The 15019-nt window shown below is 47.8% G+C and overlaps 3 protein-coding genes across 3 annotated transcripts; 1 reads left to right on the forward strand and 2 right to left on the reverse strand.

Annotated features, from left to right (window-relative positions):
• Positions 1-1019: 1019 nt before the first annotated feature.
• On the reverse strand, positions 1020-6704 carry AOL_s00173g204 (uncharacterized protein; the record flags this gene model as incomplete). The annotated part of the gene is made up of 3 exons (XM_011127946.1): positions 1020-2870; positions 2921-4075; positions 4128-6704. The coding sequence occupies 3 exons, from the start codon at positions 6702-6704 to the stop codon at positions 1020-1022; spliced, it is 5583 nt and encodes a 1860-aa protein (XP_011126248.1).
• Positions 6705-8891: 2187 nt separating this feature from the next.
• Positions 8892-12587, forward strand: AOL_s00173g205 (uncharacterized protein; the record flags this gene model as incomplete). The annotated part of the gene is made up of 5 exons (XM_011127947.1): positions 8892-9377; positions 9450-10135; positions 10194-10268; positions 10320-11830; positions 11893-12587. 5 exons carry the CDS (start codon positions 8892-8894, stop codon positions 12585-12587), a joined length of 3453 nt encoding a protein of 1150 aa, XP_011126249.1.
• Positions 12588-12908: 321 nt separating this feature from the next.
• AOL_s00173g206 (uncharacterized protein) lies at positions 12909-14611 on the reverse strand (the record flags this gene model as incomplete). Its single annotated transcript, XM_011127948.1, has 3 exons — positions 12909-14246; positions 14337-14450; positions 14552-14611. 3 exons carry the CDS (start codon positions 14609-14611, stop codon positions 12909-12911), a joined length of 1512 nt encoding a protein of 503 aa, XP_011126250.1.
• Between the last annotated feature and the right edge of the window lie 408 nt (positions 14612-15019).

Genomic DNA, 15019 nt, shown 5'->3' on the forward strand with positions numbered 1-15019 from the left:
CCATCGACGCCACCGACAACCGAAGAAAAAAAAAAAGCTTCAAAGAGCAAAAAGATAGTGATGAGAGTGGGATTCGAACCCACGCACGGTTACCCGTACCAGGATGTCACTTGTTAAGGTATAACCTTAACCTGGCGCCATAGACCAACTCGGCCATCTCACCGACTGCTGATGTGCCTCCTGAAAGTTAGAAGACTAGTCAAACCTGTCTAGATCGTCCAATAGCTGCCAAGCTGAATGAATATTCTAGCTTTGGAGGGTAGGGTTAGGATAGGTTTTTAGGCTCAAATGTCATATATAACCTTCAAAATTCCCAGGGTGAGGTTTTGGACTCCAAAACCTACTGTGCCGATGTCTTTCTAAATCTATCAAGGGAAGCTAGAAGGACACCTCAGTGACTTTGTGCCTGAGTACCGACTTATGGAGTCTAGTTTAGACGGGTGACCGAGAGCCACCAAAACGAGGATGTGTTCAAAGTACACCGGACATGCATCAATATTCAAAGCTTAAAGACATTCAACTTGCAAAACCGTTTATTTATCGTATGCCAATATAGTTTTAACGTATGTGAATCTATAACTTTTTTTAAAAAAAAATACCAATTGTATACGACTGATCCTTCATTTCTTCTTCATGAACGGGTAAGCTAATGCTCTTCAAACAATCCAAACTGCAAAAAATAAACATAAAAAAGTATTAGACAGTAAGGGAAGTAACCGCAAAAGTAATAATATTAAAAGAAGTCATGTACCGTCCAATTCACCAATGTCCAAAGAATCTATGCAGTGAAGTGAATATTTGCAAAGAATTGAAAAGATTCCAAAAAGACTATCTTCAAATCCAGGCGTTTCCAAAAGAGCCTGGTCCCTCAGACAAATCATTGGCTCAATTTCCCCGGATACTTATACGCAATTCCCAATTTTAAACGCTGCGTCTGATAGGTTCGATTAATTGCTAAAGGCGTATTTTGTTAGTATACGATGGTTTGATCAATTATTGGGTTGGAGGTGTGTAACTTACTAGAGCTCAATCGGGGCTAACTGGTCGATACTATACAACCAGTTCCCACCTTCCGCTTCAGCAATCAACCATTCATACGGCCATACAACCAAATGTCCCACAATCAAACTCAAAAGCTCCTCTGCGACATCCTTATCCATAACATCGTCAGTGGCATGGAACTCGCGCTTACTATTCCTCGTTCCCGCTCTCTTCCTCCTCCTAACTGAAGCCGCAGGTCCCACACTGCTACCGGTAGCGCTACCGCCAACGGCACTACCTGGCGGTGCTAACCCTCCGGAAGTGCCAGGTGGCCCGGCCCTTAAGGATGTTTCCGAAAGTCTAGGATCTCCGCCTTCTGTCGACTCCTTCTCATTCTGTGACAATTGTCCCTTCCCAGTTTCTCTCCTTACCTCGGTCGCAACTTCATTCTTTTCTTTCAGTCCACTATCACCCTCACCTTGTCCAGCTTTTTCATTCCAATCTTCTGTTTTACCCTTCTCATGCTCTTGGTTGTGGTGGTGTGGACCGATGTGCAACTTCTCTGTCACTTTCCCTATTGTCTCAGCTGCCTCAGGCGATATCTTCTCGCCGATTTTCTCTGGCAGTGACACGGGAACGCCAACTCCAGGGGCGGCCTGGCCAGTTCTATTCCTGTTCTGAGTCTGAGTCGAAGGTTTGTCTCCGTCCTGAGACGCTGCAAATTTGTCTGCGTAGGCCATATACTCCTTATACTGCGCCCAACTCTTCACCTCATTGTCGGGCATACATCTAAATACCTCTCTAAAGATCTTTGTATTGTTTACAGCGATCTTGTGCCAAGTATCTAGGTAAAAAGAGTCGTTGAGTGGGTCGACGAAGTGATCCGAGTCTACGAGGGGCTGCTTGATCTCCGAGTAAAGTGGATGCGAAGGCTTCATCGGCGGCAACGTTCCTTGACTGAGACGGGTTGCGGCCGGTCCTCCGATATCCATATCACTCGTAGGTGGCAGCGGCGGGAGTTGGCTGGAAATTGGGAGACCAAGTTCTGATGAATTTAGCCGCTGAGTTGGGATTGGTGGCATAAGTTCGGCGTTTCCGCCAGTAGCCTCCTCTTCAGCATGGCTATCAACAGAAGCGGGTTTGCCTTTCGAAGAATGCCCACGATGGTCCCTAGCGCCTTCCAAGGAATTTCTAACGATTCCGGTATCGACCTGGCTGAAGCTAGAGGTAAATTCATATCCATCTTGCCCCAGCTTCCTATCCATAGCCGTAGCGGGTCGTCCTTCTTTCTCCCGGTTATATTCGTCTACAGCCTTCATATGGTCGATTCCCAAACCCTGAACGTCTCTTTCCCTTTCTTTAACCCTCGGATCGCTGGTAACCCGCTTGTGCGATATGATATTTGGATTGTTCGCTTGCTCCCAATCAACATCATGGTTAAAGCTAGGGAGCTTTTCAACACGGTTGACGGCATCTACATCGCCCTGTCTTACGGGATGTGGAGGGCTGGATGGCCCAGCATGACTTGGCCCAGCAATCCCAGAAATACCGGACCTAAGCGAACCAGAATCAAGGTCAGTAGTTGCACGCGTGGTAATACTATTGCCATCATGCCATCTGTGTTCTGACCCTGTTTCTTCGTCTTCTTCAGCTACTCTTTCTTGGACCATGAGTTCATCGACGTCGATTCCGAGATGCTCGCGCATGAGGCGCAAGCGAAGGGTGTGTGCGAAACGCCCAACGAGGTAGGGTCGCCCAGCCATGGTAGACCAAATTGTATCCTGATCTCGAACGACTGCCGCGACTTCTGAGTCACGGAATCCCAACATAGATCTTTCGTTGATGTTGGCGGATCCAATAATCGCAATACGATCATCCACAACCATACACTATCGACGTTAGCACCCAAAGCAGCATAAGTACCCGGGGGATCACTTACCTTAGCGTGAATGTATAGTTGCTCAGTCACCAGTTGCTGTTGAGGACCGATTTTGCCCCAGCTCCTCAGCGCATAAAACTCAATGTAGTCCTCAGGGTTGATACCATTAGCTTTTAATTTGCCAAATATACTTCCATCTCCTCGACAGATGCTCCTAAACTGGCATTGCATGATCAAACGCACGCTACTACCATCCGGTTGATCAACGCTAGATTGGAAGCCTGGTAGGAGAGGTAGGATGATGATAGCCCTCCAGTCCTCATCGTTTTTATGTGCTCGGATAATACGCTCTACCAGCGCATCCCCGATAGAATTTTCCATCTTTGTTCCATCAGGTAGTTCACCTGAAGTAATAAAAAACTGGTTTTCGATGTAAACCAAGTGGTCGCTAGTTTCGATAGCCTTAAGGTATGCGTTAAGGATCGAATGCTCATTTTTATCCACCGTACCCGTTGACCATGAACAAGCGCTTCGGAGCATCTGAACCTCACAGGAACCGCTAATTCCTAGAGATTCGATCTCCTGCTGCGTGAAGTCCGGCGGTGGTAGTAAGAATGGCGTTGGCCTTGACGGTGTACGTTGCCTGAGAAGGTAATTCCATCGCTGAACGAAATGCCGCGTTAGATCCCTGGCAGGTTGACCGACAACCTGCATGGAGATATCATGCCACGGCATTCGCGGCGTTTTCTGGCGTTCATACATATCTTCGTATGGCTTGTTAAGCTCATAGAAATCCTCGACGCGAGGATTGGAATAATCCTTCCCAGGCCAAAGCTGGTACTTATCCGGGTCTTTGGGACCGGTTTCGTCAAAGCCCGTAAACTTATCGTCTACAAGCGCATGTTGTGGCGTATCCCATCTGCCGAAGCAGAGATCCAACCCGCCAAGGAACACGACTGTATGATCAACAATCAACAGTTTCTCATGGTGGGCCCAGAAGAAGGTGTTTTGGCGGAGTTGGTTTGGCGAACGTTGGACATAAATGTTGGGGTGCAGATCAAGCAGTGAGTACTTAGTATATGCCGAATCTATCGGCACAGCGGCTCCGATATTGCGGTAAATGATCACGAATATCTTGACGCCTTCGCTAGCTTTCCTCTGAAGTAGTCTGTCCAATCGCCACTTGTGCGATACTGCCGGTGGACGCCGTAGATACTAAACTATATTAGTTTCGTTCGTTGCATATTCGAAAAGGATCAGTGCTTACAATCTCCGGGCTCAGCCACCAATCGTGAATATAGATAACATCTTTGGCCATTGAAATCGCACGACTAACGTTCCAAAAATAGTCTCTTCCATCGACAAGCCACTGTGCAAAGCAGTATTGCCTGACTGGTGCAAAGCTATCAAACCGATGCTTCTGCGACCAAACAGTCTGATCAGCCATGTACTTGATACTGTCGTAAAACTGACCTAGCTGCCTCTCATTCTTGGCAAGAAGTTTGATCTTCCGTTCAGAGTTCTTGAGCTTCAGCTTATGATGTTGCGGATGAGCCGGGTTAGTGGAGGCGCTCGCCACTGCCTTTGGATTCTTAGGCAAAGAGCGTTTGGCATCGAGTTGGAAATCACTATCAACCAGAATCACATCATAGATGTTCATCTCCTCCGGCGAATCAACGCAAACAATATAGCTGTGGCGTACAAGGAACCATTTTGGACGATGACCTTTGATGATACTGCCAGGCGCCCACCCACGCCGGAATTCGGACCCTTTCGAAGACTGGATAACTAGATACCCTTCCTTCCCATGGTAGCTGTTCTCAGCCGCAAGGCGGATACCTAAGGATGAGAGTTCAAGAAACTTGCATAGTCGGTTCGAATCAGGACGGAATATCATAATACGAATAAGTTCCTGGAGGTACTTTTCAAGTTTCTTTCGCTGCTTTATAGAGAATCCATCCCGTCGCAAGATAGGCGTAGACGCCACAGTAGCACCAGCCAAGGTACCGATTCCAAGTGCGATACCAGCACCAATATTTCCTGGCTCGATGGGGTGCCCACCAGTTGAGTTACGACGGACAGGAGGCCTTTTCTTTGAAGAGAAGGTTCTTCGGATAGACCCTGCGATACTATTCTTGCGAGGCATCTCGTAGTCCTCGCTGTCATCATCATATGTAGGCTGGCGAGTGGGAGGACCTGGTCGGGGAACGGCAAGAAGGTTGGATGAACCAGCGGCGCCGGATTGGGCCGCAGAGCTAGGGCCAGCTTCGCTTGGATCAACTGCTGCATTTGCAGTGAGGGGTCGCTCCGCGAGGGGGCCGGTATTTAGGCGCGTATTTGTCGCTGTCTCATTCCCACTATCAGAGGAGGAATCTTCTAACCCCCTCCAGCCTTTGAGGTATGGAATCGATGCTTTAGGGAACTTCGGGAGCTGGTGTTTTGATCCATCGCCCAAAGTTGTATAAGTATTGCTGAAATCTTGAAGGCGATACTTAGTGTGTAAATTAAAGAAGTCACGGAATTCTCGATGGATGACCCATCTCATCCTAGTTAACCCGGATCCGTATTCTAACTCAATTCTGAATACCGTATGGTTTCTCGACTTGTTGTTCAGCTTCGAATCTGTAATCTTGATCTTCAATTGTTCCAGGATGATTGGAATTCGCTTGTTACCATGCTCGTCTCTTTGGAACATGCTGGCGAAGATCAAAGCCGCTGGGATGCCTGCTGTCAATTCAGCTACGAGCTCTGCTGACTTCTCACGATCGATCTTCGCTTCCTCCTTTTTCTTTTGCCCAATCATTCGAATACCAGCCTTCAGAGCCTTCCATTTGGCAGCACTAGCCCCTCCTCCTCCAGGCGATGGCGCGGTATTGATTTCTGAGCCTTTTCTGCTATGGGCGAAATCAGTGATACGACGGAAGCTGCTTGGTCGACGGGAGTACGGATGATGTCTGCCCTTCCCATCCGTATCGGATCCTTCGGGAACATCTGTCATTGTAGCCCTTCGGCGTAGACGAGGGCTTTTTCCTGCAGCACTCGGGGTCCCAGGAGCAGTACTAGGCCCCGCGTGTCCGGGATCCGAACTCTCATCCTCTTCTTGGTCAATGGGGGACATGGGAGCGCTACCGCCATTCCCACCTTCGGTATCATTACCCCCGTGGCTTGAGAGAGTTCTCGTATGCTGAGCCGCTGAGTGAGAGAAAGCTCTCAATTTCGAAAATAAGCTAGGCCTAGCACCTTCATCATCCATGGTCTTGGCTTCCTCCTCCCCCTCACGTGAATACTCCCCAGACTTCTTGCTAAATTTAAAAATTCCACTCATCCGTTTGGGGGTACCCGGTGCAGTATTCCCTCCACGTGGAGTCTGCTCCCCTTCCGTATCCTCATCGCCAAAGTACTCATTCTGCGATGCGAACTGGACATCGCGTGTTCTTGGTGATGGGTCTCGAGATTCAGATGTCTTTCTCGTAAGCCGTTCTTTGCTTGTATCGGGTTGGGTACCAGAGCCCTGAGGCCCTGGGCGTATCTCTTCTAAGAGGAAAGCAGGGCGTGGAGGCTGCAATGGCTCTTCTGGAGCCGTTGTTGTTGTTGCTGTTGCAGGCTCTTCGGACTTCAGCTTCCCTTTCCCTTTCTCTTCTGGTGCAATTGGCGACTCAGAGGTCGAAGCATTAGAGTTCCCTCCGCCAATTGCCTTTAAAATTGGACTCCCAGGTATCGCAGTTTTGAAAGCACTACGAACAGCCTCTCCAATTGCCCCAAGCTTGGGAGAGTTGGTGGATCCATTGGCCTTTTCGGTTTCGGTTGCTGGTACCTGGGAACCAGACGGCTCCGGTGGTGCCATTGGCTGGGTCTGAAATGCAGACGGGTAGATGCTGTACGGCTACGATGTAGGGGGAAGGTCAAGGTCTCTAGGTGGCTGGGGCGTCCGAACCAACAGCAAATCGCTGCAGGCAGCTGTGTAACGTCTAGAACTACTCTAGCAGGCAAAGAAGTATTGTCAGCAGAAATTCGACATATAAGGAGTGAGATTAGAATAGTATCACCAACGTTGAACGAAGCTCCAGCAAACTCTGATAAAGAGTTGCGATGAAAGATGAAGCCGTGAAGAAGCGTGAAGGGGTCGAGGGAGATGAAGCTGGACAGGCGTTAAGCTAGATTCAAGCCGGATCGTCAACACAACACGCTCAATTGGAGCAATCTTAATGCAAGGGAGACTTCAACCTCAACTTCAACCTTACTTCTTACTCCTAGATGGACGGTGACTGCAGGATGAATTCGCCTCAAGAGATATCCAAGTTTAATAGGAACAACAGATGGCAGGAGATTCAGGAGAAACTACTCAACAGAGGAGAGTGAGAACTACAACTGGAACTGCAACCTCAGGAAACCTCTCACGCCAGTGCTTGTGCAGTGCAGTGCTGTTCTTCACACCGGGGCCTGTTAAGATTGGGTAACTAGCTCGGCTGGACAACCGAAAACCGAAACGAAATTACCACCCGCGAAGCTGGAAGGCATCGATCGAGACGCTGGTTGATAGTATACGAAGAGTCGAATCGAAGGTATGTATTTCGACCTCGGCCAACGGTTGGGGAAGTAATATAATGATATGACGGAGGTTTTTTATTTGATTAATAACAGGTCCCGTCTCGTCCAGCCTCAAGTTGGGGCCATAGCATACATAGCTCTATTCGGAATACGATGTCCCAAACACCCGCTGCCCAGAGTTATGGGCCATCTCGTGGCATGGGGGCTACCTCCAAGCTCACCTGGATTTGGGCGGTTGCATGAAATCGCACACAGAAAAGAAATAAGAGAAAAACGTTATGGATCTCATCCTGGTCATTGAAAAAGTTGGGGTTGCCATATGGCTCGGATGACGTCTGCTCCGTCCTGGGTCTCAACTGGGATTTCGTAGACGGGAGTCAGGCGGAGACATTCGACAATTATCGCTGTTCAGGTGCCAAATACTATCAGCGACACAGATGGGATCGTGGGGAAACGTGGGAGACTCGACGGGCATATCCTACACATATCCTTCGGGACTTAAGCTTCGTCTTGTCCAGATGACCAGTCCCAGTGGCCATCGGGTGGTTCTTTCGGATCCAACTGCAGCCAAGAGAATGAAATGATATTTGGTGCGAGTTACTCGAGAAAAAGGTAAGGACGGCGGTGGAACATAAGGAATATACTTTCAGGCCCCTCTAAATGATACCACCATTAAGCGGGATTCATAGCCCGTATGTCGTATCAGCACAGTCGGTGGCCGGGAGGCTAGTCGTTTACTCTTTCCTTCCGAACATGGGCGCGCGCGCCACACCTGCAGCCTTCTTATGATATTGTTCCACGACATTTACTTGCAGTGGCTAAGCTAGAGGTCTTATCGATAATGTTGAATACAAACTGCCACGAGCCATATACGTATATACCTGCATCTTTAAATTTCGAATTTACAATCATATAACTTGCATTTTTAAGCTCTTGTGGTTGAGCACCAGTGCAGGGGCTTCAAACCCGCAAACGTAGCAGAAACCCGCGATAGCACTGTGTATGACTTTGTGCACGAATAAGCTTATAAGCTTATTAGTTAGGATGGAGCTTAAACGTCTCGATATCAGTCACAACCAGCACTTAACCACTCATAAAATTCTCGTACTCCATAACCTGTTGATATACCAAGTGGTTTTTACGGCTATTCAGCCATTCAGGTCGAAGGAAATATTGCTTTTAGCTTCAAAATACGGCACGATGACAAGGCTGTCGCAAACCAATGCAATGTTCCATGTATGTGCACATCCGTGAGTCAGTCCAAAGCGCGCGAAGATTGACGCGGTCAGCCTCATTGCCTTGCAACGTTTTGGCAATATGTAGTCGTGCTACAAATGGCCCTTTTCCTGCTCTCAAAAAATACTCAACCACCATCCACTTTTTCTAGTTATATCTAGCTCATATGCCCGTGAATACATGAGCGATCCAATCTGTCAACAATCGTGATCTTCCCACGAATTATCATCTACTACAATAGGTAATCATGGCAGACGAAATGAATATGACCCCCGACTCCTCATCCTGGTCGATGCCATCGGCTCCGATCCTCACACCCTCGCATTCCAGCGCCGTGATCATCTCGAATTATAAACGAGATCCATCTGAACAGGATGTCAGCCAACGAATGCTCCATCTGGGTCGATCCATGAACATTATCGGCCCAAAACTTATCTCGCGCCAGAGATATGAATCCGAGGCTCTTGGTAGTGGTGCCAAGTTCGAAGTTTATGCCCATAAGCTTCCAGAAGGTCGAGATACTGAAGATGGGATGTTATGGGAAGGCATCGATGTTAGAAGACTTGCTTTCAAGAGAGGTAAAACGTCTCTGAAGAAACCCGAGGAGCTCGATGACCCTTCAACTTCATGGGTTGCCGTCGTTTCGGAAAGTCAAGATAGTATTGGTGACGTGAGAGGCGATGAAAAAAAGGCAAAGCAACTAGAGCAAGTAGCCGCAGTAGTAAGAGAAATGGTAAGTCGGTAGATCTAGAAAGGTTGCATTGAGTCGCGTTATATATAGCTAATACAAATTCTCCACGACTAGAAAGCGCTTGCTCGCGATAGCCTTCGCCGCCACCGAAATATTGTGAAGCTCTTCGCCTGGGGATTCGATATGGAAGATTTCAATAATGGGTCTCTGATGACACCAATACTAGTTGAAGAAAGAGCTTGGGGTACATTTAGCGAGCTCCTTGCAACAGAGAGACTAGGTGCTGTAGAACGGTTCAATCTCTGCCATGATGCTCTCCAGGGCCTCACCGCTCTGCACAAAGAAGGCCTCTACCACGGTGATATTAATCCTAAGAATATTCTTGTTTACCAGGAGCAGGAATGCATCGTTGCGAAGATCAGTGATTTCAGTCATTGTGGCTTCTTCCCAACAGAGCCTGGAGATATGGTCTGGTACCAGGGTACCAAAGGATGGCAAGCTCCCGAAGTTGGCGATAGTCTCCCAGCTTCCAAAGCGGATATCGTAGCTCTCGAATCCTACTCTTTTGGCCTTGTTCTATGGTCTGCAGTCGGCCTTGCAGGGAGATCTCCACTTCTTAAGAGTCCAGCGGCTAGCTCCTCCCTTCCAAACTTCGCTCGTGCTTGCCTTGAAAGCTATGATCTCCCTTCGAATGTTTTAGCAAGAGTCGAGAATACCATCCCACGGCTCATAAATCACGCCCCCAATTCCAGATTTTGGGTCATTGCTGGGATGTTGGGGGACCAGCTTCCAATGCAGGGGTAAGTTCTACCAAAACTTATATTCAAACCATGACAGAGACTAATACGCCTTGGATAGTCGACGACTTGTTTTACACATGTCTACACCGATAAATCTGTCTATGGATGAAAGCTTTCAGCATCTCGATGCATTGTAAGTCACAACCATACAGACTTAATGAACTATGTAACTGATATATATTAGCATACGGAGGCATACCAGGAAAACTCAGGTCCCGGACCCCAAAGCAGCCAACGGCACCACAACCAATCCATTCCTGAGATTAATGGTCCAGGAAGCCTACATTCGCAGTATAGATTGGAGACTCACGGGTGCCCCGATCCTTTCAGGCTTCGCTATACCCGCATATCAGCGCCCTGATCCACAAAACTACCAACCTCCCGTAGCGAAGCCTCTAAAACGATATAGGTTTATGGATCTTCATGAATTAGAGAAAATTGATGAAGAACGCCAGAAGGGTGAATTTAGTTCACTTGCGGCTGGAGAACTCTTTGATATTGCCATTGGGCTCTATTCATACGATGAAGAGCGCGGGTTACTTTATCTACGACAAGCTGCTAGTATTGGCGACGTTCGAGCTCAAGCTTTGTATGAGACACTTGCATCAAAAACTTCACCACGAGTTGTGCCTGCCGATACTCTCCAACAGTGGGCCTTCGATGCTGCTGCAACAGGTTTCACAATATCTCCACAGTCTTCTCCAAACTCGTCAGCACGACTTGCTGGAACTCAATTCCGAGGAAACTCGGGATACAATTGTTACTCTTATGCGAAAGAGAACGGCATGCGTAATGTGCAATGCTTCCATATGGATCTCGAGTCTATGAAGGAGTATTTGCGTTCCAAGAAGTTTCAAAACATACAGGGCCAGATTCAGCTTGATGGGCATGAGCGGAATACTCTTCTCCACCTTGCAGCGTTAGCGGGAGATCTCGAGGTTATGAAGGGTTTTACGGAACGATTCACTGACCGGCCCTGGGCTTTGAATCCCATGAATGAGAGAAACGAAACTCCATTGCTTATCGCCTTCCGTAGTGGAAACGCGGAGGTAATCAAGATACTTCTAGAGGCTGGAGCATCAGCAAACATTCGTGATGGGAATCAATCGCCGCTTCATTGGTTATTCGCTGTCCCTGCCGAGTCCATGGCTGAAATCTCTAAGCTCGCTGTATCATCTGGTAAAGCCAGATTAAACGCTATAGCACCCGATACCCCAATGCTCCACTTCCCATTCTACCTGCCAAAGGGATCTCCCCTCGTTTGGGCAGTCGCTGCTGCCTCTCTTCCCGCCGTCGAAATAATCTCTGAAGCTATCGTCACCCATCCAGACCTCACCTCTGAAGAAAAAGAATCATGCTTTACAGGTGCAATTAATTTGGCCATGGTCCGCCACGAGGCAGACATGATGAAAATCATGCTCGACACCGCAAAGTCTCACGGTGTTAATCTCACTAGTATTGCCTCCGAAGCGTTCGAATGGTCCGTCATTGACGTTCCCGAAGACTCTGATGACATCCCCATCGCTGCTACGCCTCTGTCCGGTGATTGGAGAGATGAATTGGTCCGAACTATCCGCCATGGCAACGATCCAAAGAAATTGCGACAAACCCTTATGCACCTCAACTCTCTCCAGACAAGTCGTGTCGTTGACGCGGAGGCTGATGCAGCCACTAATATTGCTGCTAGTTTTACATGTAAGTTCCTCTTCCTTTCTTAATTCCACTCTATGTTGGAATACTAACAATATATTCTATAGATCTCAAGCAAGTCATCCTCCAACATGACTCAGTCTCCACCACCCGTCTCCTCCAACGCCATGGCTCAACTTATTCAAAATCCGACCTTGGAACCGCTCTCTTCCTCAACATCGAACACAATTGGACTCTCCCCTCAAATCCACATTTTCCAGCTTTCATGGACATATTTCGCGGGCTGATAAATGCCGGCGCAGATGTCAACATGCCAAACCCCCTCCCTGCCGGCCTAGGTAACACGCTTATGCACGTTATCATCAGGAAATACACGGACGAACATTCAGGATCTCAGATCAACGAGATTCGTGCGCTAGTGATCCTCCTGATCAGGGTATTACACAGTTGTGGTGCGGAATTGAACAAGAAGAATACAGTTGGAATGACGGTCATGGATTATGCTTTGCACAATAACAGGAATTTCAAGCAAGATGAGGAACTCGTAGATTTGTTGCATAAGTGGGGTGTAAAGAGCACCTTTAGGCTGTTGCCGACGAGTGTGGAAGATAGGATTGGAAATTGGAATTCAAGACAGCTGGAGTGGAAGCAGCCGGAACCGGAGAGAGTCGATGTTAGGAAAACGGGACTAGCTATTAGGTGGCATGATGGGGGTGCTGAGGTTAATGAGGAGATGAAGGATAATGAAGTAGATGAAGACTACGAGGAAATTGTTGTCGGGTTGAATAGATCTGCTATTTAGTGTCCGTGTACTTGGTCTCCATATTTTACTCGAGCGCGATTTGGCGTAATTGGGCTTTTTGGGCGTATTCTAAATCGGCTAATCAATGAATTATTGAATTTGAAATCACTTTTATATACTTATATATAAGTTCGGGGGTATTTATTGTAACGTACCCTCCTCCGAGCAAAAGTTCCGCTATATACCTACTATTAAGTACATAGGCATATAGCACTTGCCTTGAGGTTTAGACTACTATCTTTGTCTAGGCTCAAATATCCTAAACCGCATATCGATATGGATTCCATACGTCTTCCGCGGCTCTTGGACCACAGTAAGACTTCAATTCCTCTCAATCCCTTCAAAATCCAGATCCCTTGCAAAGAAATCCTTAACAATGAAATAATACCTCCCAAAACCCTCCATCCCACCTTCAGTACTGAGCCCCATTTCCTCCATGCTTGTTCTCCCAAGAACCTTCATAATCCTTCCTCTTTCCAAGACTCGTTTCCCATCAACAACCTCTTCCTTCAACTCTAAAAATACAAAAACATGATTCTCAGGCTCGAAGTCTCCATTCGGGACTGGCATGTTACTGAATGGATGTCTGCTAAGAACCTTCAATGCTACTTGAGACATTGTAGTCTCTGGTGGAATTGAAAACCTATTATATAGCGGCTGCGGGGTCGGTGGGAATCCTCGAGGCAGTTTGAAAGGTGCGTAGAATGTAAGGTGGACTTTTTTTGGGAATTTACCCTTGGAAAATCCATTCGGACTTGTTGAGCGTTGGACCTTCCAGGTTTTGCCGTAAGGTTTTGAGGTACTGGGCTCTCGAGGGATATAACTAGATCGGTCGGAATTGGAAACCGAATTGCGAGGCCAGCGGGTGGTGGCGCTGCCTTTCTCGCGAGGGTGAAACGTAGAATTGGAGCCCCAGTCAGAATCTCTGGGGGCAGAGCTACTAGTAGTACCCCATTCCGAGTCTCGGGGAGTTGAGCTACCCCAATCGGAATCTCGAGGAGCAGAAACGCTACCAGAACCCCAACCTTCGTCTACAGGAGCGACAGGACCGGTGGTGTCCCAGTCGCTTCCAGCTACCTGTGATTTTTGATTAGTAGCGTCCCAAGAGGCCCATTCAGGATCACCTGCGGGCGCGGCTGGCGCTTGTTCCTGAGATACACTCTCCCTGTATTCTTGTCTCCGTGGTTCTTCAATTGCCTTTTTCTGCTGTTGAGGATGTGGTTCAGTTGTCTCCCGCTCCTCCTCCTCCTTCTCTTCTCTCGCCTCCTCCGGCTCGTCTTTTGCCGCACGCGTAACAAGACTAGCCAGCTGGTCCACCGCATGCTTTGCAGGTTTGGTTTTTTCCTGTTCCCCATTCGTAGATACAACCTCCGGTTCCCCAGCATCCGCACTGACTACCGTGGTAGAAGTAGAAGTAGTAGTAGCGGTAGTAGGAGGAGGAGGGGGAGCATCAACCCTCTCACTCTCCCTCTTGACGCCCCCATTGGTATCAACAATAACCTGAGCACCTTCACCTGCCAAGTCCTCCCAATCCTGAATTCTAACCACCAATCCAGCTTCGTCAATTATCCTCCATTTCCCATTCTGAAGATTTGTCTTGACTTCAGCTGCATCGGTTGCGCTCGCTTCTGGTAAAGTTGATATCACATTTATAAAATCCTACCGCGGTGTATCGATTAATTAGCATATATATCCTTCCAATATTTATATAAATATTTAGGCCAAGCCATTGGAATATACTAAACTCACATCGGCAGTTAAAACTTTCGAAAAAGGTAGCACGTATGGTCTAGTATACGGCAATATTTGCACTGTAACGCATTTTCTATCACTGCGTTGGTAATGCGAGAGAGAGCGCGGACCCTTAATGTTTGTTCAGTAAGTTAGTCACAATGCAATTGAACAACTGAACAGCAGCCAATACAACTCATGAGAATTTCGAGGAGAAGACCCGGTATACGTACTGTGGGGTTACCCTGGGGTTGAAGATCTATAAGATTCTTCTCGACGACGTCGACAGACATGACTCTCTTTCTCAAAATAAAAAAAAAGACACCCAACAATTACAATCTTAAAACTCGATCGCCGCGAAAGCTGAGGAGGCTAGATCTAGAATTGAAATGGGAAGATGGTCGGGAAAGTGTAGGTATGATGTACATTCATGTAAGTACGTGGACATGACGATAAAAAATTCAACTGCGCGCGGGCAGAATGCGAAGAGACGGACCATGATTAATATTGATTCGTACTAGTGTGCTTTACGGTTTGAAGCTGCCCTGCCGGGCCCGGTGGCATATGCCGACGACGTGGATGTATCGCGTGGGCAGCTTTTCGACTGGTTGGGATTCTGACCTAACTGTGGTATGGTGTGGTGGCTGGCCGGTAAACCCATGCTTCCGCATCCACTGCCTGAAATTTCGAACCAACCAACC

Source organism: Orbilia oligospora, assembly GCF_000225545.1.
Source record: "Orbilia oligospora ATCC 24927 unplaced genomic scaffold scaffold00173, whole genome shotgun sequence".
NCBI classification, from domain to species: Eukaryota; Fungi; Ascomycota; class Orbiliomycetes; order Orbiliales; family Orbiliaceae; genus Orbilia; species Orbilia oligospora.